The 23587-nt window shown below is 56.6% G+C and overlaps 11 protein-coding genes across 11 annotated transcripts; 4 read left to right on the plus strand and 7 right to left on the minus strand.

Annotated features, from left to right (window-relative positions):
* Positions 1 to 58: 58 nt before the first annotated feature.
* Positions 59 to 1447, minus strand: PHYSODRAFT_518318 (hypothetical protein; the record flags this gene model as incomplete). The annotated part of the gene is made up of 2 exons (XM_009534915.1): positions 59 to 472; positions 548 to 1447. 2 exons carry the CDS (start codon positions 1445 to 1447, stop codon positions 59 to 61), a joined length of 1314 nt encoding a protein of 437 aa, XP_009533210.1.
* Positions 1448 to 1878: 431 nt separating this feature from the next.
* PHYSODRAFT_287071 (hypothetical protein) lies at positions 1879 to 2648 on the plus strand. Its single transcript, XM_009534916.1, has one exon. The coding sequence runs from the start codon at positions 1929 to 1931 to the stop codon at positions 2604 to 2606; it is 678 nt and encodes a 225-aa protein (XP_009533211.1). The 5' UTR covers positions 1879 to 1928; the 3' UTR covers positions 2607 to 2648.
* Positions 2649 to 2777: 129 nt separating this feature from the next.
* Positions 2778 to 3482, plus strand: PHYSODRAFT_337279 (hypothetical protein; the record flags this gene model as incomplete). The annotated part of the gene is made up of 1 exon (XM_009534917.1): positions 2778 to 3482. The coding sequence occupies one exon, from the start codon at positions 2778 to 2780 to the stop codon at positions 3480 to 3482; it is 705 nt and encodes a 234-aa protein (XP_009533212.1).
* Positions 3483 to 3675: 193 nt separating this feature from the next.
* PHYSODRAFT_304341 (hypothetical protein) lies at positions 3676 to 6357 on the minus strand (the record flags this gene model as incomplete). The annotated part of the gene is made up of 1 exon (XM_009534918.1): positions 3676 to 6357. One exon carries the CDS (start codon positions 6355 to 6357, stop codon positions 3676 to 3678), a length of 2682 nt encoding a protein of 893 aa, XP_009533213.1.
* A 1945-nt stretch (positions 6358 to 8302) lies between these two features.
* Positions 8303 to 10351, plus strand: PHYSODRAFT_261764 (hypothetical protein; the record flags this gene model as incomplete). Its single annotated transcript, XM_009534919.1, has 3 exons — positions 8303 to 8668; positions 8756 to 9552; positions 9634 to 10351. Coding segments are annotated over 3 exons (1881 nt in total), but the record flags the coding sequence as incomplete, so codon positions are not given.
* Positions 10352 to 10815: 464 nt separating this feature from the next.
* PHYSODRAFT_519821 (hypothetical protein) lies at positions 10816 to 11163 on the minus strand (the record flags this gene model as incomplete). Its single annotated transcript, XM_009534920.1, has 1 exon — positions 10816 to 11163. One exon carries the CDS (start codon positions 11161 to 11163, stop codon positions 10816 to 10818), a length of 348 nt encoding a protein of 115 aa, XP_009533215.1.
* A 96-nt stretch (positions 11164 to 11259) lies between these two features.
* Positions 11260 to 12479, minus strand: PHYSODRAFT_442804 (hypothetical protein; the record flags this gene model as incomplete). Its single annotated transcript, XM_009534921.1, has 3 exons — positions 11260 to 12183; positions 12256 to 12307; positions 12388 to 12479. Coding segments are annotated over 3 exons (1068 nt in total), but the record flags the coding sequence as incomplete, so codon positions are not given.
* Positions 12480 to 15814: 3335 nt separating this feature from the next.
* On the minus strand, positions 15815 to 17489 carry PHYSODRAFT_304344 (hypothetical protein; the record flags this gene model as incomplete). The annotated part of the gene is made up of 2 exons (XM_009534922.1): positions 15815 to 16245; positions 16271 to 17489. 2 exons carry the CDS (start codon positions 17487 to 17489, stop codon positions 15815 to 15817), a joined length of 1650 nt encoding a protein of 549 aa, XP_009533217.1.
* A 297-nt stretch (positions 17490 to 17786) lies between these two features.
* PHYSODRAFT_337284 (hypothetical protein) lies at positions 17787 to 18659 on the minus strand (the record flags this gene model as incomplete). Its single annotated transcript, XM_009534923.1, has 1 exon — positions 17787 to 18659. One exon carries the CDS (start codon positions 18657 to 18659, stop codon positions 17787 to 17789), a length of 873 nt encoding a protein of 290 aa, XP_009533218.1.
* Positions 18660 to 19176: 517 nt separating this feature from the next.
* Positions 19177 to 21278, plus strand: PHYSODRAFT_518254 (hypothetical protein; the record flags this gene model as incomplete). Its single annotated transcript, XM_009534924.1, has 6 exons — positions 19177 to 19334; positions 19402 to 19508; positions 19607 to 20199; positions 20248 to 20483; positions 20556 to 20721; positions 20817 to 21278. The coding sequence occupies 6 exons, from the start codon at positions 19177 to 19179 to the stop codon at positions 21276 to 21278; spliced, it is 1722 nt and encodes a 573-aa protein (XP_009533219.1).
* Positions 21279 to 21396: 118 nt separating this feature from the next.
* PHYSODRAFT_337286 (hypothetical protein) lies at positions 21397 to 23559 on the minus strand (the record flags this gene model as incomplete). The annotated part of the gene is made up of 5 exons (XM_009534925.1): positions 21397 to 21529; positions 21611 to 21799; positions 22079 to 22341; positions 22464 to 22546; positions 23088 to 23559. 5 exons carry the CDS (start codon positions 23557 to 23559, stop codon positions 21397 to 21399), a joined length of 1140 nt encoding a protein of 379 aa, XP_009533220.1.
* Between the last annotated feature and the right edge of the window lie 28 nt (positions 23560 to 23587).

Here is a 23587-nt window from a genome sequence, read left to right on the forward strand (position 1 = left end):
AGCACACACATAGCATCAATAAATTATTTGGTTTTGCAGAATCCAAGACAGACAGCACTTACACAGTGAGAGCTTCTTGAAGATGTTTGGCAGCTTGTTGAATTGTATCAACTTTTTTCACCTGCGGCATGGCATTCAACGGAGCGTTCACCTCTTCAAACACCACCTTGCCCATTTGAAAATGCAGCAGTCCCCGTGATGGAAGCTTCGTCTTCGGAAGCAACCACTCTACGGCCTGCAACTCCGCCAGGAGGAATCGCAGAGCTTGTGAGCGCAGCTCTGGAGAGATCGCCACCAGTAAAAAGTTGCCGATCTCGCGGGCCATTGTTGCCACTCGTGAGTTTCTCGGATGAAGTTGCAGTCTATTCGTCAGAATTTCCCACTCGCGCCGGTACTTCTCCCACCTGCTCGCATTCGACTCTGCCTTTAGCGTTGCCAGTGACTCCAGTTCTCTCTCAAAGGCAGTGATCTCCTCCGGATTTCGCGCACTGTTGCACATCTTGCACGTCGCAACCATATCTCCATCTAACGAGGTTTCCACCACCACGACTCCACCCGAAGACGCACACTTCTTGTTGCTGCATCTCAATCCATCCAGGTACCAGTCCTCATTACTCTGCCCATTCGTCGCAGCTTTGCAGCGCTTGCACTCGCAGTCAAAGAAGTAGGACTCCTTCAGCTCTCTCCTCCTCGCCTTCGTCGACTGCAACAGCTCCACGTACGAGACCGTGAGTTCTTCGTCCACCTCGATGTCTCTCACCACACGAACCTGCATCTCTCGTCCTTTAAAACTCACGACACAATTGGGGTCGCAGTCGTGATTGAACAGAGCCCCTTCAGGGTACAGCCCGATGCCCACAGCCTCATTCGTGAACTCATTCGCCACCGAGAAGGCGTTGCAATTGACGCGACCGAAAAGCTTGAGTATCTCGAGCTCCAGGTCTCTGTGGAGCTCGTCGAGAGTCGCATTCTTCTCCCTCTTCTCTGCTTTATATCGTGACAAAAGGAGCAGCACCAACTGCGTCATTTCATCGAACTGGTGGCGCTTAAGCTCCGTGTGATCGGCCAAATGGTCCCGAAGCTTCAGCACGCCGTTCTTCTCTTCCTGGTCGACCTGGGAGCCCAGAAAAAGCTTGGCGGCAAGGCGAGCGACCAGCAGCACTGTGGGCGAAGGGTTTCTCTCTGGAATGGAGCGCCAGGCCGCGCACTCGTGGCGATGCTGCGGCCAGTCGCGCTGCTGACACGCGCGGGAGCAGTAGCGAGCTTTACGACAGGCGGAACACCGCGAGAAGACGTCGCCGGGCGCGAAGCACCAGCCGCAGGAGGACGGGGAGGACGCGGCGCATACGGCAGACGTAATGAGCACGCGGTCGCCCGCCCGTAGGCTCGTGGAGGCCACGGCGCAGCGGCCCTTGATCGCGTCCAGCACTTCTCGGTACGGCCGCATTCCGCTAAATGAAGTCACTGAATCGAGGTGGTCCGTCACTCAAACGGGTATTGCTCATGTTGAAGTTGGACTGGAGGTCGGCACCAGGCCTGCATCCAATCTGACTTGCTTCTCTCTTCGCTGCCACGCGCATTGGTGCATCCTGGCTGCTGCTCAGTCGAAACACGCGACCAGGCCAAGCCGGGCCAAGCAGTTCATACTTTGGACTCGAGCACCAGCTGAAGGCTGCACAACACCGGGCACGGCCGCGCTCCATGCTGCTTGGGGTCGGAGATGGTGGGCGCCTTCGGTTTATGCGCCACGCCTGACTCCGCTTCAACGCGTATGAGTGACCCGGTTTAACCGTCCCAATTGAGGCCAATCCGTCGAAGGATCGAAGTCTCCGCCCAGCGGCGGCAGTCCCCCAACGTCATTCCTCAATCCGCCTCCAAGCGCACAAGTCCCCTATCTCGCACACACACCCCAGACCAACAGCCCCACCATGTCGTCGCTCAAGCTGTACGCCAACCTCATCAGCCAGCCGAGCCGCGCCGCCGAGTGGGCGCTGCGCCTCAAGAAGCAGGAGCACGAGTTCGTGGCCATGGACTTCGGCAGCGCGGCCTTCTCGTCGCCCGAGTTCCTGGCGCTCAACCCGAACGGCTTCATCCCCGTGCTGCAGGACGGCGACTTCTCGCTCTTCGAGGGCAACGCCATCCTCGTGTACCTGGCCGAGAAGCTCGGCTGGACCGACCTGTACCCGGCAGACGCGCGGGCCCACGCCAAGGTGAACCAGTACCTGCACTGGCACCACACGAACGCGCGCCTCATCACGCCCAAGGTGCTGGTGCCGCTCATGCACACCAAGCAGAACGCGGCCACGCCCGAGGAGGCCGTGCTGGTCAAGGACACGCCCGCGCTGCTCACCAAGCTCGCGGAGCTGCTCGAGAAGTTCCTGGTCAAGGACTTCGTGGCCGAGACGGACCACGCCACGGTGGCTGACATCGCCGCGTACTGCGAGTTCGTGCAGATCGAGCTCATGGGCATCTTCGACTTCTCCAAGTACCCCAAGGTCTCGGCCTGGCTGCAGCGCATGAAGGCCGTGCCGCTCCACGACGAGATCCACGAGCCGCTCGACCAGTTCCTCTCCAGCCTCGGTCTCAAGACCAAGGCCAACCCGTAAGCACTCACAGCCCAGATCAATTGTCCTTGTAGCAGCTTGAAGTCTGCTGTAACCCTCTAATACATTGAAGCAGTTGATGTTTGGTCCGGGTCCCAGTTCTTCGGGTCTTTTCGCTAACGGTGGCTTTGGTCTTCACTCTCAGAAGAGAACGTTCGCCTGGAGGCTGTAAAGATGACGATGAAGCTGTACGCGAATCTGATCAGCCAGCCAAGCCGCGCGGTGGAATGGGTCATGCGCGTGAAGAATCTCGAGCATGAGCTGGCGCTGACGGAGTTCGGCAGCCACACGTTCACGTCGACCGAGTTCCTGGCGTTGAACCCGAACGGATTGATCCCGGTGCTGCAAGACGGCGACTTCGCGCTGTTCGAAGGCAACGCCATCATGGTGTATCTAGCAGAGAAGTTCGGCTGGACAGACCTGTACCCGAAGGACGTTCAGGCCCACGCCAAGGTGAACGAGTATCTGCACTGGCACCACACGAACGCGCGTCTGATCACCATGAAGGTGCTGCTCCCGTTGAAGCGGATCAAGCTGGACAAACACCTCGAAGGCGACGCTGTGCTGGCCAAGCAGGCCGCCGCCCTCATGGCCAAGCTGATCAACCTGACGGAGAAGTTCCTGGTCAAGGACTACATCGCCCAGTCGGACGAGCCCACGCTGGCCGACTTCGCTGCCTACTGCGAGTTCGTGCAGATCGAGCTCATGGGCGTCTACGATTTCTCCAAGTTCCCCAAGTTCTCGGCCTGGATGCAGCGCATGAAGAAGGTGCCGCACCACGACGAGATCCACGCGCCGCTGGACGACCTACTGTCGAGCTTGGGCCTCAAGACCAAGGCCAAGGCCAAAGCTGAGGCCGAAGCTCACGACAACCCATGAGGGGCCATGGCCAGGAGAAGAGAGGAATGTTGTTGTCTAATGCTTTTGCTTATTAACGAGCTCCCGGAATTCAAGTTTTGGTCTTGCCCGATCCACGCTTGCTTACTAAAAAGGCGATCGATGAACGTCGCCCACACTACCTTCTACTCCGCTTCCGACGACGGACAGAACAGATAGACACTTACTACAGTACTTACATTTCCGCCTGCGCGTTGAGCTTCTCGTAGAGCTCGTCCAGCTTCCGAGCTATCTCCTTCCTCTCGGTCGGGTCCGACTCGGGCTGCGCTTCTAACTCGTGCTTCTTGTTGGTCAGCTCCAGGATCTGCTGGTACAGCCGCACGACGGTGGCCTTGGACAGGTCCGCGCGGTTCTTGGCGTCCGTAGCGCCGGCCTTACCGGGGTTGGCCGCACTAAGGTCATCCATGACACTCTGGTCCAGATCGCTCGAGTCCAGCGACAAACACATGCTCTCCTCGGTAGGACGCAGGTCCTCGGGACGCAGCAGCGAGCCGAAGTTGATGGCCAGCCCGTTGATGGAGTCGTCACGCCCTGCCGAGTTGTTTAGCCGGTCTTCGTCGTCCGCTACGCTCACCGTGCGTTGTCCTGACTTGTCGGCAGCCTGCACCTTGTTCCCCGAGAGCTTGGCCGGGTTCGAGTCGCCCAACGGTGGAGCTGCTTGGCCCTGCGAGTGCGCGCTGCTGTGCGGACTGCGGAAGAAGGACGGCAGCTCCGGGCCGCGGCGTCGGCCGGAGCCTTCCGAGCTTCCTCGTCGGCGACAGACGTACGACGGCAGGATCTCCACGGCCTCAAACTCCGCGTCGAAGACGTTGGCATGGTTCTTGAACATGGCCTCCTGCTGCTCCCATTGCGCCACCTGCATCTGCTCCAGCCGCGTCAGTGGCCGATCGGTAGGGAGCACGGGCGGAGGAAGGCGGTGCTCCGGTTCCTTCTTACGCCTCGTGCCTCGTTCGGTCGGTTTTTCTGTGCGCTCCTGCTGCACTGCACGGCGGGCAGCAACCCTCTCGTTCTTCGTGACGGGTCCAGGCTTGCCCATTTGCTCCGTGTGCTGGGCCAGCAGACTGGAGGTGAGGAAGGACGGCGCTTCCGAACTGGCCCCGCTGTGGTTCGACTGGCTAAACTCGCTGCTGTTGAACGACACCTCGAGCTCCTCTCGGTAGTTGTCGTACTCCTCCGTCTGCTGCTGCTGGCGACGGCGCATGAGCGCTTCCTGCTGCTGTTGCTGGCGCTTCAACAGACGCTGCTTGTCCTGACGCTGTTGCAACGCACGCTGCTGGCGCTGCAGTGCTCGCCTCTGCTCCTGGTCGCGGTGCTGTGGGGGAGACATACCGTACGTCTCGTGGTCGTACATGTCCGGGTTGCGCGGGTCGTACTTCCTGCTGTCCTCGCGGTGCCTCCTGTTGGACGGAGGGTAGTCGTCGTACTCGGCCGAGTCGTTCGTGTAGCGATCCGAGTCGAGGCTGAGTCCGCCGTATTCAGCGCTGGGCATCTCGACTGTGCGCGGGTACTCCGGGTCCGGGTCCTCGTAGCTGTCGTTCTGGCTGTACCTCTCTTCGTAGCTGTCATTGTGTGGCCCTCGTCGGCCAGAGTTCTGTCGACGGTAGCCGTTCTCGTACTCTTCGCTGTCGAGACTGGGCTGGCCGTAGCTGGGCGGACGGCGCGCGCTGCGCGTAGTAGGCGAGCCCGTGTCGCTTCTGTTGTAGCACTCATACTGGTAGCCTGGGGCGCGCACGCTCATCAGAGGCGGCTCATCGTCGTGGGCGCTGTTGCTGTCGGAGTACTGCTGGCTGGGCGGGATGTCCTCGAAGACCGACGGGTCTGTGTGCTGCGCGCACTTGGAGCACACGCGCACCTTCCTAACGCCCTGGCCGGGGATCGACACCTCCCACTCCGTACTACACGCGGACGAGCAGACCACTTCGCCGCACTTGCGGCAGCGCGCCTTGCGCGTGATCAGGCCGAACTTATGCGAGCACAAGTTGCAGCGCGTGCGTTGGCTCTTGGGCACGAGCTCCAGGTCGCCGAGGAAGCGCTGGGCTCCGAGTCGTCGGCGCGTGATCATGCGCTGCAGGTCGGCGATGTTGGACAACCGCTTCTTCTGGATAGTCATGAACAGCGGCGTCGGCACCTTGCCCTTCATGTTGACCTGTGCGCTGTAAATGACGTCGAGGAAGCCGGGCCGCTCGCTCTCGACGAAGACGTGGCCCGTGTGGTACACGCTGCCGCGCACCAGGCTGTAGTCGCTGAGCTCGGGGCAGCACGGCAGCTTGATGGAGTGGTAGGACCGCACCCAGCCGCGCCGGCCGCTGACGTCCATGAAGGTGCTCTGGCACTCGACCGTGAGGAAGTCGCGGTTCTTGAGCAGCTTGGACGGCAGCTCGGACGCGAACCACTTGACCGTGACCTGGTTGGCGTTGAGCATCTTGCTCGAGCCGCTGCGGGTGTTGCGCGAGTGGTACTTGGGGTCGTTCAGCACGGCCGGGTCCCGGATCACGTACAGCAGCTGCGCGTCCAGCATGTCGTCGTTGAACTCGACGAACTGCTTGACCTTGGCGTCCGTCGACAGGTCGAAGAAGTCGGCCACCTCGTCCAGCGTGGACTGGATCGTGGTGGCCCCGCAGCCGTACGTGATGGCCTCGCCCACGACGCTCTCCGGGTAGCGGGCCTCGCCCTTGTACATCTGCACGCCGCGGTGCATGCCGGCCTCCTCCCAGCGCACGGGCCCTTCATTGTTGCGCGTGGCGTCCACTAAGGCTTTGGCCGAATCCTTGGCCTTGCCCACGAGGTAGTGCTCCTCGCGCTCCGAGAGCTCCGGGCACTTGAAGAAGCGCGGCGGCAGCGGCAACTGCTTGGTCATGCTCCGCAACAATGGTCGAGAGCGACCGACACGCGATTGGAATGTGGCTGACGCTGCCGCCGCGCCCGCACGCAGCAGGGGGGAACGCGGGCTTGGGGAGCGGACTGGGAATGGCGTTCGCAGATTTCTACCCCGCCGACGTGTGCAGTCGTAGCGCTCAAGAGAAGAGCCCGGGCTTGCAGCTGGTCCGGCCGAGGCAGGCAGGCAGGCAGAAACTCCTGCCGCAAGTTGTACGGTAAGGCCCAGTCTTGTATCTCGCGGGATGCGGGATGGGACCAATCAGAGCTCTTTGTTGCGGGTCGAAGCGGGACGCTTTAGGGACGACATCCCCTCTTGTCCAGCTGGGATGTTGTGCCGCGGGATACATAAAATTGAAAGGCAAATGTATCGGACTGCATCTCTAACACACTGCCAGGGTGCCGGAGGTCTTGGCAATAACCGAACTCGTCCCAATCTCGTCGGGGAGATACAAGACTGGGCCTAAGCTCCATCATCATGAAAAGCCCCGAGTTACGCCACGCCAGGCTCACAGTCTCACTCCGGGAGACCAGTTCGTCCCAACCATTCAGTCGCGGTATGAACCGTGCCGAGTTCTGTAGATCAAGTGTCGAGGCGCATGAGTCTACACTGCGGGAGGACTACGAACGGGGCGATTGCTAGCAGAAGAAACGCTAATGGGGATCCTGGCTCGAGGCTGGTGAAGTCCCGGTCAAATTTCCATTTTCATGGAGGCTCGGCAAAGCGCTCAAAGCGATACATTCGCCAAGTACAAGTGTAGGTTCGTTCCGAGTGTGCCATGCAAAGACATGCTGGAAATTTGTACCCCAATGGCCGACACCAGTCTCTGGAGCTCCGAGCACAAGAGAGCTTCGATAAGATGAAGCCTATGTAGAGGAACTGCAGCTGTAGAACTGCTTGCCGGCCACCCGCTGAGATGACCAAGAAGAGGAAGAGGACAACGCCACGCAGGACTGCGACTTGCCTACAATACTCTTGGTATGGCTTTAGGCGTGTCTAAATCGCGCCGAGGTGTGCTCGCTATAGATGGCCATTTTGAACATCATCAAGCTCGCTCGCTTCAGCGAAAAGCTGACGTCGGACGCGGGTGTATGTAAGATGACAGCCCAGCTGGGCCTCGGTGTCTCGGGGCAATGCCAGAGTCGTCACCTTCTGGCGAAAGTGATGCCTTCAGGCTGGACGCGAAACGCGTCAAGCTGAGCTACATCCGCGTCCGAGGAATCGCTTGGCGCCATCCCCGCCTCAAGCTGTCGATGTGTAGCGCCAGCCGCCATCGCGCAGTCGGACGCCGGCCAAGTTCCGCTGCAGCAGAAGGGGTCGTCGTGCATCTGAAGATTTCGATTCTGCCTCCGAGCAAATCCTGCGTCGCATCCGAGCGCTGCTCAAGGCGCGGACAATTCTGTCAAACAGCGCGTGGGAGGGATCGAGCGCCTCCGAGTCTCCAAGATGGAGATGGTCTTGGCCCGCAACGAGCGAGTTTCGAGTTTGCTCGCTTCCGTCAAGGCCACAGCGTCATCGGGATGCTGAGACCGACGCGGGGCTATCCCTCCCCTCCTCAGCCGCAAACCACAAGACCTGCACAAGGCGGCGACACACGAGCTGGGTACCTAACGTCCACGCTGCAGTTTACGTACAGGAGACGAAGCAAGCCGAGGCTTGCACGTTGCAGTTGCAGTGCTCGGCCTGGCGCTCGCCCGCTGCTTGGATTGCGAGCGGGTCGCGCTGCGCTGCAGCTTCGATGACATCAATCAACCATCGGAGCCCTCGCGTTCGTGGCGATCGGACGTGAGACCGATATGACTCCGTTTCGAGGAGGCTCTCAGGAACCGGCGGCGGTTTTGAGGCCCCACCGGTCGTCGGGGGCCAATTCCAGTGAGCTCCGCCTTGTCCCCAAGTAGCGTCGTGGGCCATGGCGACCAAGTCTTCCAAGAACGATGAGTGCGTGCGCGTGATGGTCCGCATCCGGCCCATGAGCGGCAAGGAGGTGCAGGACGGGCGGCAGGAGGTCACGACGGCCAACTTCGACCGCGCCGAGGTGTCCATCATCAACCCCGTGGCGGCGTCTTCCGAGCCGCCAAAGTCCTTCACGTTCGACGCGGCTTTCGGGGCGCAGTCCACACAGCAGCAGGTGTACGACACGGCGGCCACGGAGATCGTCGAGGCCGTCATGGAGGGCTACAACGGCACCATCTTCGCCTACGGCCAGACGGGGGCAGGCAAGTCGCACACCATGGAGGGCTACGGAGACCAGCCGGGCATCATCCCCAACTCGTTCAAGCACGTCTTCGACAAGGTTTCCATCCATCCACACAGCTTAGAGCCCGTGTCACGCGCGTAGGCTTCTCTAACTTGTGTATGTCTGTGCTGTGCTGTGTTTTAGGTGGCTATCTCCAAGAACAAGCGGATCCTGGTGCGCGCGTCGTATCTGGAGATCTACAACGAGGAGATCCGCGACTTGTTGTCCAAGGACCCGAAGAACGCCCTGGATCTCAAGGAGAACGCGGACTCGGGCGTGTACGTCAAAGGGTTGACGGCTCAAGTGGTGAAAGACGCTGCTGAGATCGACCACGTCATGCAGACGGGCAAGAAGAACCGCAGTGTCGGCGCCACGCTCATGAACCAGACGTCGTCTCGCTCGCACTCCATCTTCACCATTGTGGTCGAGTGTCTGAGTGAAGGCTCTGCCGGTGGCGATGGCAAGGACCACGTGTGTGTGGGCAAGCTCAACCTGGTCGACTTGGCCGGTAGCGAGCGTCAGTCCAAGACCGGAGCGACCGGAGACCGACTGCAGGAGGCCAACAAGATCAATCTGTCGCTTTCGGCGCTGGGTAACGTCATCTCGGCGCTGGTGGACGGCAAGTCCAAGCACATTCCGTACCGCGACTCGAAGCTCACGAGACTGCTCCAAGACTCGCTGGGTGGCAACACCAAGACGGTGATGATCGCGAACTGCGGCCCGGCCGACTACAACTACGAGGAAACGCTCACCACGCTGCGGTACGCCAGCCGCGCCAAGAACATCAAGAACAAGCCCAAGATCAACGAAGACCCCAAGGACGCCATGATCCGCGAGTTCCAAGAGGAGATCGAGGCGCTGAAAGCCAAATTGCTGGCTATTGAGAAGCAGGCGAGCGAAGGTGTGAGCTCTATTGATGGTGGTGCAGGCGGAGCGGAGGGGTCTGCTGCTAATGCTCCACCCGTGGAGATCGTGGAAGTGGAGAAGATTGTGGAGAAGATCGTGATCGAGAAGGGCATCAGCATCGAAGAAGCTCAGGCTATCGCCGAGAAGGCTCAACGTGAGAAGGAAGAGATGCTGCAGAAGACTCGCGACGATCTTGCACTGGTAGCGAAGGACAAGGCTCAAGCTGAGCTCAACAAGCGTGAGCTTGAATTGAAGTTAGAGCGTGAACGCCAGCAAGCCGAAGAGCTCGCGGCTCAGCAGAAAGTGTTGCTGGATCGACTGGCAGCTACTCAGGCCAAGGTGCTTATCGGAGGTGAGATGATGACTAAAGCGGCTCAGCAGGAGGACGAGTTACGACGCACAAAGCTGGAGTTGGAGGAGCGCAAGCGGCAGGAGCTCCAATTGGCGCGCGAGTTGGCGGAGCAGGAAGAGAGCAACCTCATGCGCGAGGAAAAGTACCAGTCGTTGCAGGAAGAGGCGGAAGCTAAGGCGCGCAAGCTCAAGAAGGTCTACACGAAGGTGAAGGAGGTGCTGGGGGACATCAAGGCCATGGAGAAGGCTCACAGTCGCGAGCGTGAAGATCTACTGGACACGATCCGACAGCTCACGGCTCAGTTGAAGTTGAAGTCGCTGGTGCTCGACTACTTCATGCCTCCAGAGGCGGTTGTCTTGCTTGAATCTCGTGCGCGCTGGAACGATGAAGAGGACGACTTCACGCTGGACAGACTCGAGCTGGCAGGCAACACGTTGCGTCCACGACAGCGTCCACCGTCGGCTAGCAGCGTCCGCAGACCGGAGACTTCGTCGTCGGACAAGAGTCGCGCCAAGAAGTACGTGATGGCACCCCAGAACGACGACGAGGACGACGAAATCGCACGCGCCGAGGAGCTCGAGCTTGCGCGCAACCCGTTCTTCATGTACGTGTCCGATAACGAAGGGGACGGATACGCGCCTGCAGCGTCTCGTAAGAAGCAGTCCACGTCGAGCAGCAGCAGTCGGCCAAAGACCGCGAAGAAGTCATCGTCCAAGAGCTCGTCCAAGCGCCCGGAAACTGCGTCCTCGAAGCGAAGGAGCGAGAAATCTCACGCGTAGAGTAACAACCTTCACGGACTCTATTCTACTCACGCTACTCTACGATACACCATGAATCTACGATAATATACACGTCTATCAGATAAACACGAACCAAGAAGAGGGCCCCCACCATTGATGTAGTGGTGACCGTCTTTCGGTTGGTAGTTTATTACTAGTGTTCACTTTTACTGCATGATAAAGAGCGGGCCGATGACCTCGTTCTCACAGCGCACAGCAATGAGAAGGATGTGCATGAGCCAGAACTCGAGACTGCGTTCGGTCACGAGGCTAGACACGAAGCCGCCGAAGTAGTTGCGGCAGTGCTGGCCTCTATCTCCCGCGGCCTCGTAGAGTCCCCAACTGAAGGCGTCGCTCCAAACCTCCTTCTTCTCTATCGAAAATCCAGATGAGCTCGTCGCGTCCTTCTTGACGATTCCGCGCGCCTCGGGGTCCACCGAGCGAAAGAGCACCATGAAGCTGCCGTTGTCGTCGATCTGGACGCGAGACGCGAGGATGAGCGTCTTGAGCACCATGTTGACGCCCTGCGGCTCGATGGTGCGGTAGAACAGCACGTTCTCGGCGTTCACACGCTGCACGAGGTGGAAGTTGATGGCCACGTCGGACGCGTAGATGCGGTTCACGCCCTGCTCGGAGGACACCAGGTCCCACATGCGGCTCGAGATCTCCGCCGCCGTGTAGTTCTCGAACGTCTTCTCCAGGAAGAAGCGCATCGTGTCGCCGTCCACTTGCCTCCTGTCCCGCCAGCCAAACACACTGGCGCCTGTGCTCTCGTAGTGCTGACTGTCGGCGAACGCCCTCACGTCGGTGTACGCCTCGCGCACAATGGTGATGCACTCGTCCTCTGTAATGGGCACAAAGTCCAGCACAGCCTTGGGCTTGACGTCCTGACCAGCGTTCGCCTCGCTATCCGCCCGATTCATCGCCTTATTCTCGCCCGAAGACCAAGGGGACAAGCCGAGCACCTCGCCCTTCGCGCGCGCGTCTTTCTGGTCGAGCAGCTCCTCGTTGAGCAAGATTCCGATGCGCGTGCGCGCCTTCGACTGCTCCATGGCCTCGGCGCGCAGCTTCTCGTTCTCGTGGCGCAGGTCGTCCTGCGTGATGGCCAGCTGCGTGTACCTCTCCCTAAGCTCTTCATAGCGTCGCTCCTCTTTGTCAAGCTGCGCGTCTGGAGACGTGGGCGACTGGATCTGCTGCCGAGAGATGATGACCTCTTTGCACTTGGTCTCCAGCTCCTCCATCTCGTTGCGAAGCTCCACCAGAGTGTCGATCTTGCGGTAGTACGAGCGCTTGACCAGCATCCGCTGCTTGACGCGCTTCTCCGACTCGGTGAGCGGCGCGAAGCCGTTGCGAGCCCTTCTCCGTCTCGCAGGCTTGCTCTCCTCTGAAGCACTGGGGCTGGCGTCATTCTCCTCCGATTTCTTGGCTTTCACCTTCCTTTTAGCTTTAGCTTTGACTGTCGTTAGCTTGGAATTAGTCGCCGCCACTTCAGCCGCTACGGGCTCCGACTCGACCTTTAGACTCGTTCTTCTTGTCTCGCCGTGACGCGGTAGTTTATCGGAGACCGAGGTTGGCGGGGACTCGAGACGAGTTAACCCTTCTTTTACTGCCAGTTCCTGGATGATCCGACTCATGGAGAGCTCCGCTCGGTGCTTGCGTCTGCATTTTAGAGGGAAGTTTTAGTAACGATTTACTCTGTGTACTCAGCTATAACTACGGAGTTGATGGTTGGTACGGACTTTTGGGTGAAGAGGTCGAGCGACGCCATGTCCATCCGCTTGTCGGCGTGGCGCCGCGGCGCGGGCCCATTGAGCAGCTCGGCGATTTTCATGGCCCCAAGGGGTGAGCGAGGACGCGCCTGCCTGCCGCTTGACGCGCGAAATCAGAAGTGTCGCCTTCTCGCCTCTCTCCGCCGCCAACTGCTGATGTCTTATGCGCGCGTGTAGGGCTGGCTCACCAAAGCGTGCAAAACGTTGATTACTCCACTACGGGCTGACTACCATACATTCGCCAAGTATGTGAGACCGTCGTTTGGTGGAAAAAATACAGACTAGAGCGTGAGAACGAGATGCCTGATATATCCGGATTTAAAAGGGAATCATATGTGGCAGCCACCACTTTATGTATTTTACATTGATTCTAATACCTGATCTCATCGGTAAAAACGGGTATTAGTTGTTACCCGTCTCGTTCTCACGCTCCAGTCTGTACACAGAATGCGTGTATTTTAACGGTAGCAAATCGCGTGCGTGAATTACCACGAGAGAGAGAGAGAGAGAGCGCTCGAGCTTCAAGGTGAAATGTTGTAAGCCGATGAGTTTCCGAATCCTTCCTGAAGGATGATTGTGTTGAGTCCACGCGACGTTCAGTTGGTTTTCGATACTTTGGTGATTGCTTGTTGTGCATTTTATCATTTAAATTGGCAGACAATCGACCGAGGCCATCGCCCGACGAGTCCTTCGAAGCTGGACCAAAAGGCACAAGAGCAGAGTGATGACTCCGTATGGCAGGCTAGAAAAGCGCGGCGAGGAGCGATCGCCTGCTTTTTGGCCTGCACCAACTGTGTTGAGCGCGTTTAGCTAAGCGTGGTGAGCCCCGTCATCGGCGGCATGCGCGCATGCAGTCCACCTCCTTTGACACCGGTACCGCCGATCGCCACGATGGCTGAAGAGACCGAGTCCGCAAAAAGATTGACGCCGATTACGCGGAACTCCACGTGCTGAGTGCTGACTCGTTCGCTCGCGACCGGCCCTCATCTAAGCATTGCTGACAGGATATGTACAACGCAGTTGAAGCGGACCGGCGCTCGCAGATTGCAAGTCCTATCGATCAGCGCGCTTTCTCGAGGGCACATGGAACACAGCTGGTAGCAAAGTTTCTAAACGGAGGTTGAAGCTTTTTGCTGCTGGAAGTTCGCAAATACGAGATGCACGATGGAATGGGTGTTGCATGTCGAGTATGTGTATCGCTGCATGCAGCTCGCGTTATTACAGCGAGGAATCGCAAGTCGGCACGATATCTCACATTTCATCTTGTGCTAACCTTACAATGCCACCCGGCCTCGCTGATGCTACTTACGCAGCGTTAAGTCAATCGCCGTCAGGCTCCCGATTATGGCATGGTAAAAACAATAATGTCAATATTTTGTTATTGATTATTGGCAGACGGTTGGGCTCGTTCCTTGAAAATATTTCTCTAAATGTAGAGTCTTCAATACAAAAAGCGAGTTGAGTTCAGTCTAAAATTCGAGAAATAATTGTTTATGATCATTGCCGACATTACATTATTTATGCATCTGATTTGTAGGGCAACCCTAGGGTTGATGCCATTATTTATGAGCCAGATGGATCATCCATAAATAAAAATACCATAATCGGGAGCCCTGATCGCCGTGTTACCTGTATTCTCTCGCCTATCTAACTTTAAGATGAGAAGGCTCCACCAGGCGAATGACAGCAAGCTGACCAAACCAGCGTCCGTAAAGGTGCAGTTTCTAAACGACTTCCGAAAAAAAGCAGCCGTGTCCAAGTGAGACCGTCGCCAGCCGACAAGAAGACGGTGCTTGGCAGAGGGTGGTGTCCTCGGTAAGGCTTGCTCAGACCCGTCGTTATCGAATGTTGAAGCGTTCTGCTCTCTGCAGACGCACGACCACCGGCGGTCCGCCGGGCGGATGGACTCGATCAGCAACGCCAGCAGCCTGACTTCGCCGCTTTCGACACAAGGATCGGCAAAGAGCGAGCCTGATGGCAGGAATCCTGTACAGAAGGACCATTGCGGTGTGCGCACATACGACATCGGCAGTGGCGTGGCTGACATGACGCCATCGCACAGTGCAACACTGCCACAGTCTCACTTGGCGGCGGGTTGCCCGTATCGGCACAACAGAACAGGCTTTCGTCTCGTGGCAAATATGATGGCCAAAGCACGTTCACCGAGCTGCTCGTACCGGTATCCTGTGGTCGCTTTCTCGCGAAAAGGGTAGCTCGTAAATCGTTGCTTACTAGAGCAATCCTATTTTCTACTTTTCTAGAAGTAGCTAAAAATTATGAATGTAGAAAATAGGATTCCTATTTTACTATTGCTCTAAACACAGAACCTAACGTTAGTACACGGCTTTTGCGAAAGATCGCGATCTTTTCACGTTACCTATCTTAACCCATTCTTCTTCTAGCACTTAACGCTAGGAGTATTGCCGGGAGTACTAGCAGTGCTCGTAGCTCTGCCGGTGTCTGGGTATGGCACTCATCAAGTTGTGACCGTGTATGAAGACCGCTCCTGCTCTTCGCTTCCGACTTCAATCTCGTAGGTCTAACGTGTACGCCCAAAGCCGACCCGTTAGAACCCATTTGCGAGGGCGGAGAAGCAGCGAGCTTCGTTTCGGATTGCAAATACTACAGCCTGGGCGGTGACGAAGACTTTACTACACGTAAAATGTTTCGACAGCCGTATCTGGCTGTGGAGACGTACAAACCAGGCGAATGCATGAGCGCAGAAAGCCTCCTTAACGCTTCGATCCATCGGCTGGACGAGAACTGCAATCCCAATGCAGCGGGCACGGCGAGCCACCGACTTACGCTCCATGAGTCGGCTACACTCACGATCTACACCGATGCGAGCTGCACCAACGTGGCGTCCGTCACCACCATACCGAAAGAGGCGACGGAATGGACTTAGCAAGAGTGTATAGGCGACCTGCGCGTGTACTTTAACGGTGTGGGGCTCGGACAAACCAGCGTCGCGGTGCTTGTTAGGCCAAGCATTGGAGGTTCGATCACCGTGGCGACCTACCCGAACGCATTGTGCAGTGACTCGGACGCAGACTACATCCCAATGGGAGCAAAATACGTCAATACGGATGCATGTTTCAAGGGGAACATGAAGCTACGTGCGAATATGACAGCTTTTACGGCGTCCTACGCGGATTCTCCGGTCTCGCCACCAAAGCCTGGTACGAGTATTTTTGACCAGAAGAGCCGCGAAAAGATTATCCAGAGTGGCCAAAACCGTAGTGAGCTTTAATTTTTTAGTTTTTTTTTCGTGCTGGTTCTTCACTCGTAATTCAATTTCTTTTTTACCCTATTATTTCGCTTTGAATGTACTGACTGCCATTATAAGCCATCGCTGGTGCTGTCATAAAACTGGACTTGGTCTTTCACTATGACCAAGTTAGTGCTTTTGGCTAGAATTCAACCACAGTGTCTTATGCACATCCGACGCAAACTGGATATGCCTATTCTCATCCTCATAAAGGAAGCCGGATCGAGTCAAGTGGCCCTTCTCCATATTCATGTCATTGGCGAGAACAGTGTGGCCGAGCGCCACTTCATTCAAAATACCCGCCACCTTCGCCTCTGATAACCCCGTAAATTTTGCCATGGAAGTAACAGCTTCAGGTGTCGGCATTCCACGCTTCAAGGATCCTAGATGGACCAGCAAGTCTCTTGAATGAAGTTCAACGCTTAGACTGCTGGCGTCGATGGTATGCAATGCATGGCCCAGCCGGAGGCGCAGGAATCTGAGCGTCGCATGCGCAAGTCCGATGTGGCCGCCGCACATGCTCCAGATGACGTCAACCGCTTCTGCCTTCATGCCACCACCTACCATTTCCTTTAGTTCCTTTACGCGTAAGCTCCAAGCCAGGCTTTACTGCTGTTCCTCGCAGCCCGAACCTGTACTCAGGGCGGATATCAACTCCAGATCGAGTCCGATTTTCGCAAATGAAGTTGTTGAAGCTGCCATACGAGGAGAACAGGACAATCCGCATGCGCGGAATGCTCCCGTTGATCACACTCTTCGCTATTCCAGCCCAAAGCTGAGCATCCCTGTACGCCATCTCGGCCTCGTCAATTAGCACCACCTTTTCGCGGGAAAGCGAGCTAAATTGTGTGAACGTGCCACCGAATTGGCGCTCGAAGCAGGCCATGAACTTGTCCGTGTCCGAGTCTAGCATATAACTCGCGGCGATGTGTGTGACGAGTACTTGCGGGTTGTTGGCGACGATGTAGTTATTGAGAAGACAGCACATATCTGTCTTCCCAGACATTGGTGGCGCTCGAACAGAGATGACCGGAAGACCCAAGCTCCCGTCGTCGGGAAACAACAGTCGGTAAAACTTCTCTACCGTGAGTGTTCGTTGGGTTTCGAAGCTGCCACCGATGCACTGGTTATTTGAAAATAATTGTCGAAACTTGTTTTCCTTCACTGTCGAGATCGGCACGTCAGCTTTGGTGTGTTTTGCCGCCTTGGGATCAACATCATCTGATGGTCGTTTCCTCTTCGGTGATCCAGCGACACTGGGTACTTTGATAATGACTGCAGTTTCCAGCGTTCCACCGAGTAAACCGATCTGCGCCTCTGGATGCAACGGCTTTTGCATCTTGATATTCGCGTAGAACTTGAGGCTGTATGGCGAAACATCGCCTAGAATGACTCGGTATGCGTCAACGACAATCTCCCGTAGACTTTCCACACGGTCTCCCTCAGTTAGAGGGATCGAAGCAGGGTCGGTGTCCGCGAACGGAGCTCCAGATTCAGCGTCAACCAACCGGACCCACACTTCAGGCACTTGCACGACGACTGGGTCGTCCGCGTCTTGGCCGAAGTCACCCAACTCGGCGGACATTTTCAAAGCGGACTGCTGCTGGTGCGCGTCTCGGCTAGCGAAGGCTTTCAGACGGTGGACACTGACGCGCGCTGGAAGAGCTGTCTTGACTTTCTTGTATGCAACTTTTCGGAAATGATCAACACAGGCGTCGCGAGGCACGCCCACGGAAGTTACGTTAGGCACGACCTCTTCTCCGTCCTTGTACAGCAGCTTGAACCACACTTTCTTCGTTGCCATCTCGCGTCGCCTGCGAATTCGAGAGTGACAGGAAGCTGGGGTGTTTAACTCAGTGATGGAAGTCTTTGGACCGTGAAAGTCAGGTTAGTCAGTCCCTGACCATTAGTGAGTTTGATAAACTGGATTCCTATTGACGCTCTCACTGAAGGCCCCTTCGATATGCACAGTGGTTAATTCTTGTAAAACTTTTGAATCCTTGTTCTCCAACGCGGACTGGCAGACATGTGAATCAGTCCGTGCGCGCATTGACCTATTTCAAACATGGCACCTCAAAACCCAAGCCAAGGCGACCGACAGCTAGTAGCCGGCAGTCTTCTTGGCTTTGCCGCCTGTGGCCGCTGCCGCGTAGGGGTTCTCTCCCCCTGGCGGTCCGTACGACGTGTACGCCGGCTGCGAGTTGAGGGGCTGGCGCTGACTGGCCTGCTGGCCGAAGTAGTTCCGCGGGTGCGGATTGTACGGCTGCTGCCGCACGGGCATAGTGATCTCCTGGTAGCCGTAGCGGCGGTGGCGGCGCGAGTGGATGATGTAGCACGACAGCGCCACGAGCATGATCTCGAGCGCCACGATGACGAAGACGAAGACCGCCACGAGCAGCGACTGGTCGTTGACCCACGAGATCATGCGCGTCTCGCACGCGCAGAGCATCGTGTGCTCGGTCATGGCGTTGCTGAGCGAGAAGCTGGGGCCCGCGCACTTGAGGAAGTTGCTGCCGGCCTGCAGCTGCTTGTGTCCGATGGGGCAGTTCTCCTCCACGAAAAGCGCGAACCACGCGAACTCCGGGTTGGAGCACGACGCGATGAGCGGCCGGCTGCGCGTGCCCGTGAGGTCGATGTCCACGTCGAAGCCGCAGCCGTAGTACACGTACTTGAACCTCTTGTTGATCCAGCGCAGCGTGTCCTGGTCCGCGGGCGCCAGCACCGACAGGTCGAAGTTGTGCTTGGCCACCTCCACGAGCGAGCTGTGCACGTGGGTCAGGAAGCCGGCCAGCGACAGCTGCGCGATCACCGAGACCAGCACAAGGATGGCGTACGGGAAGAGGAACACCTTGCTCTCCCACTGGGCGCCGCAGCAGCCCAGCAGCGCGATCAGGATGATGAGCGTGCCGCACGTGATGACGGACGAGGCCACGCCGCCGTCCGAGAACTCGGTGAGCGCCGGCAGCGACGCCATGTAGCCTGCAGGCAGCAATGGTACAGTGCATTAGCGTTATTTGGTCGTACTGAGGCCAATACGGCGCCTAGAGAGGTGGGAACTGCATGAAAAATCACGCGCAGAGGCGGCCGAACCTCCGATGGACACGAGCACGGAGCCCAGCAGCAGGAACAGCACGTTCGTGAACACGAGGATGCTGCGCGACAGCGAGCGCCACGCGTGCATGGTTATCTGGGGTTTTCTTGGGCGCTGGAGCGAGTTACGACACGAGACGAGTAGGCGCGGAGGGCGCGGACTGCGGCGCAGTAGAGGGGGCGGGCGGCGCGCGGAGACGGAGAGCGCAGATCCCGGGACGACGGCGCGCAGGACGGACGGCGCACTGAGTTCTTGACACTCTTATTTATTTCTTATGCTAGATTGAGTTGGAGGGAGAGAGTGGCGGACCAATCGCTGATTGGTGGATAATGTTCTTAAGGTGGTGCACACATACTGGGTTAGAAATGTTTCTTATTGAAATAAAACTCTTCACTTCGAGATGGGCGGTCGCATGAGTCATGAGGCGGCGCCCGTGAAGACGTGGGGCTCGCCCGACGAGCACGTCGTGGTTGTGGAGGACACCAAGGCGCTCAAGCAGGCCGTGCACGACGAGATGGAGCTCATCGGCTGCGGGTTCCACCAGCATCGCGTCGTGACGTAAGATATTGCAGGGTTCTATATTTCTTATAGGTTGGATCCTATAGACTGACCTATAGAATCGTAGTATTTTAGGGTTCGGGAACGTGGCCGACGCAGTGGAGATCCTGGCAATTGGCTACATTTTGACCGTGTATGAAGATACAGAAGGCGAGATGACGCCATGGGAGTCGAGTACGTAAAAATATTCTTTAGTTTTTCTGGTATTTGAGTGAACATGACAATGATACTAACTAAAATATAAATATGTTGTATATGTATATTTTTTCTAGGTTTGCTGACTGCTGCCGTGTTCGCTGGGATGCTGGGCGGTGGGTTGGTGGGCGGCGTGGCTGGAGATCTCTACGGTCGCAAGCCAGTTCTGCTCATGACACTGGCCATTAATGCCATCGCTGCCTTCATGTCGGCCTTCTCGCCGAACATTTACTGGCTCATTTTCTTCCGAGCTCTGGCGGGTCTGGGCGTGGGTGGAGTGGTGGCCTCGCTATTTGCTTTGTGCCTGGAGCACGTCCCGGTGTCGGCACGAGGTCGATATGTCACGATTCTGTGCTCCTTCTGGATGGTGGGGGCGGTGCTGACGGCGGGCACGGCGTGGATCATGCTGGGCAAGTACAGTAACGGGGAACGGATACTGCAGCTGTCGTGGCGCTGGTTCGCTGGAGTGGTGGGGCTGCCGTCCTTCACGTGCTTTATGCTGGCCTGGGTGTATGTCCCTGAAAGCCCCCACTTTTTGGCGAGTAAGGGTGATGCACAAGGCGCGTCGGCTGTGCTGCAGTATATTCATCAAGTGCACAAGAGTGGGCGGCACATTCAACTCAAGTTTTCCAGTGGCGAAAACAATGAGAATGGTGATAGAGAGGATAAAGTGGTGCGGAAGATGGAGATTGGAATGAACGTGGATGACATGGCGGAGGCGAACTCGCATAGTGCAGTGTGCAGTCGAGACAGTTTGCGCGTTGTTGTACGCTTGTTTAAGCCACCTAACGCAGGACCCACGCTGCTGTTGATGTTGTGTGGGTTTTCTCTGAGTTTCGGCTCGTACGGTCTTTCAACGTGGATCACGAAGTTATTCGAGAGTGCTGGGCTGTCGAACCCATTTGAGAATGCGTTCCTGTTTGCCGGGGCTAATCTACCGGGTAATATTGTCAGGTGAGTCGAGCACGAGTATCTTAGGTGACAATGTACCAGCGACTAACACTGTCGATTTGTGCGGATCCATAGTTTGTACCTTATCGATATTATCGGGCATCAGCGCCTGCTGTCGGGCGCACTCTTCATGTCAGGTTTCTGCGCACTGTTGTTTGCATTCAACGTGGAGGGCTCGAAGACGATCATTGTACTAGTCTCCTGCCTCTTTAACGCCTGTACAACGGCAGCTTGGAATGGAGTACGCCGTCGTACTGGATATCGATTGATTTTGTGCGTCTTTTGATCACATATACTAACATGCTTCTTCTTGTTGCTTTTCATGTTGCTTTTCAGTTTGGAGTTCTTTCGGCTGAAAACTTCCCGCAGGAGCTCCGTACGACGGGCATCTCGGTGGTAAATTGCTCGAATCGCGTAGCTGCCATCACAGCACAGTTCGTGAACGGTTTCCTCATGGGCCCACCGCCGCATCTCGTGGCTCTGCTGTTGGTCACAACAACCGTCATGGTTTCCGGTGGTATAGCCTCGCGCTGGATCGCGCATGGTGGCGACGACGACATCGATGCTATCAGCAAATCAGACAGCGGTGAAGACTTGGAGGCGGACGAAGAAGGCGTATCGAGTCTGCGCGGTGGAGGCGATGAAGGAGAGCACGCCGGTCTCATTCAACACGACGTTCTTCTGCACGAGAAGAAGCATTCGCCCCAGCGAGATGGTACGAAAGCAGGGTCGCCAGCCAGCGACAAGCAACTGGTTCAGCGAACATCCGCGGAGCGGCAGAATAATGCTGCTGATTAAACTGGTTGCTATCGCGCATCTCATGGATAATAAATGAGGGAAAAAAATCATATTTCGTATCAAGTTATGAAAGCTGCTTTTTGGTGTGCTAACAGTAGCTATACTGTTTTGCTAGCCGCTAGCCGCTAGCCTCCTCGTTCCACAGCCAGTCTGGAAATTCGATCTTCTTGCAGGTCTTGGGTCTCTCAAATCCACCGACGGTAAACCTCCTTCCACAACCAAAGTCGCTATCCGCGGTACACCCCTGGTCGCTGATACACACAGACGGCGTGGATATTTGCTCACTCATGACAAACCATTCCTGTATAGCACTGCAGTTTGGATCCCTGTACGTGACAAGCGTTGCTGCACCATTCTGTGCCAGCATGGCCTTGAAACTCGTCGCATCGTCCAGGTTGAGGTGGCAACCTCCATCCGCTTTGTAGACAATCACACTTGGTGCTGCTTTGCTGCACGATGACTCCAAAAATTCCTCCACGACGATGTACGGGGCTTTATCGCCGAAGCGAGTCGATGCAAGACTGAAGTAGTCGTCAGAGCAGCTTGAAATCGAGTGGTGCGTCGCACCGTAGGGTTCACAAACAGTTTTTGGGCCTTCACACAGGAATCCTCGAGTGAACTTCACCATTATTGGCGATTCCAAGCAATTGCTGTCTTCGAAGACAGCAACGGCAGTTATGCTTGGTCTGGGCCCACCAAGATAGTAGCGACTCGAGTTGTCGACACAAGTTCCATGGTTTATCATCGCTTGCGTCACCTCAGTTGTATGTACTGCGGTTATACAGTCCGGGTCGTCGTACTTGGTGAGGATGAGGGAGCGGTCGATGGTGAGCTTGATACTTGTCGTTCGTGCGAGGTTCGTGTGGCAGGTTTCATCCAGTAAATACGCAGTCGCGTTTATCAAGGCGCTGTAGTCTCCGCACCGCCCGAGGTCAGAGTCGTATTCCTCCACAAGCAAGTAAGGCGCATTAGGTCCAAACGCGTTGTAGATCACTCCGTAGGGATCTGATCCACCCGGGAAGTAGTCGATGCAGTCTCTCACAAAGTACATCGCCTCCGAGTCCTCGCATACTGGTTGCCAGTGGTTTAGTTGGGGTGTACAGCTTAGTTCTCTGGTTATCGTCACTGTTTGTGCCGGCTGAGAGCAATCATCACTTCCGTAAAGCTCATAGCTCGTCATTCGACCCAATGCTGCAGGTCCTCCCAATCCACCAACGGAAAATTGTCGGCCACAACCTTGATCATCCTCCGACTCACAGCCCTGCCCGCTAACACACATATACACCGCCAATATTTGCCTGCTCACGTCGATTATCTCCTGTACAGTGTTGCAATACGTGTCACTGTATGTAGTGATAGTCGCTGAGCCTTGCGGTGCGAGCGTGGCCTTGAAACTCGTGACATCGTCAGTATTGGAGTGGCAGGCCCCGTCCGCTATGTACACAGTAACGCTTTGCGCTTGACTACAATATGACTCGGAAAACTCCTCCACCACAATGTACGGACTGTTGCTGCCGAAAACACTCGATGCGAGCTCAAAGTAGTCGTTGAAGCAGCTCGAGATTGAATAGTACGCTACACCGTCGGATTTACACTCCGTCTTAGCAGAGTCTCTACTTGCTCTGCATTTGAACCCTCGAGTAAACTTAATTTCCACCGGCTTTTCGGAACAGGAGCTATCTTCGAAGACTGCGACGGCGGCCAAACTGGGCCTTGGTCCGCCTAGATAGTAGCGTCGCCTGTTGTCGAGACACGATCGGTGAGATAGCATCGCCTGCGTTATCTCTGTCACGTTCACCGCGGCCGTACAGGTCGGGTCGGCGTATTTTGTGAGGATCAGGGAGTGGCCGATGGTGAATTTCGTGCTTGTACCCCCGAGATTTGTGTGGCAATTCTCATTCAGCAGATACACGGTCGCGTTGGTGAAGGCGTTGTTGTCTCCGCACCACCCCACGCTTTCAGTATTGAAATCCTCCTCGATAAGGAACGACACATTTCCCCTACCGAATGCGTTGTAGATCACTGCGTAGTCGTCCCAGGACCCAGCGTAGTAGTGCACGCAGTCTTCCACGAAGTTCACCATCCCAGAGCTCGCACAGACCGGTTTGCTTTGGTCTGATTGGGGCGTGCAACCGGGTCGTCTTGTGATCGTCATGGTGTGGGGAGGTGCGCGACACGAGCTATCGTCGTACACAGCGACGGTAATCTGCATGCCACCATCTCCACGCGTGAGAACCTGTGCAGCACCAACCAAGACGAAGCTTAAGCGCACAATCTTCATTTTGGGGAGTACTTCCCCAAAGAAGATC

The sequence above is a fragment of the Phytophthora sojae genome, assembly GCF_000149755.1.
Source record: "Phytophthora sojae unplaced genomic scaffold PHYSOscaffold_8, whole genome shotgun sequence".
In the NCBI taxonomy this organism is placed as follows: domain Eukaryota; phylum Oomycota; class Peronosporomycetes; order Peronosporales; family Peronosporaceae; genus Phytophthora; species Phytophthora sojae.

Coding starts and splice junctions, on each gene's coding strand:
- PHYSODRAFT_287071 (XM_009534916.1), top strand. CDS start 1,929: ATGTCGTCGCTCAAGCTGTACGCCAACCTCATCAGCCAGCCGAGCCGC.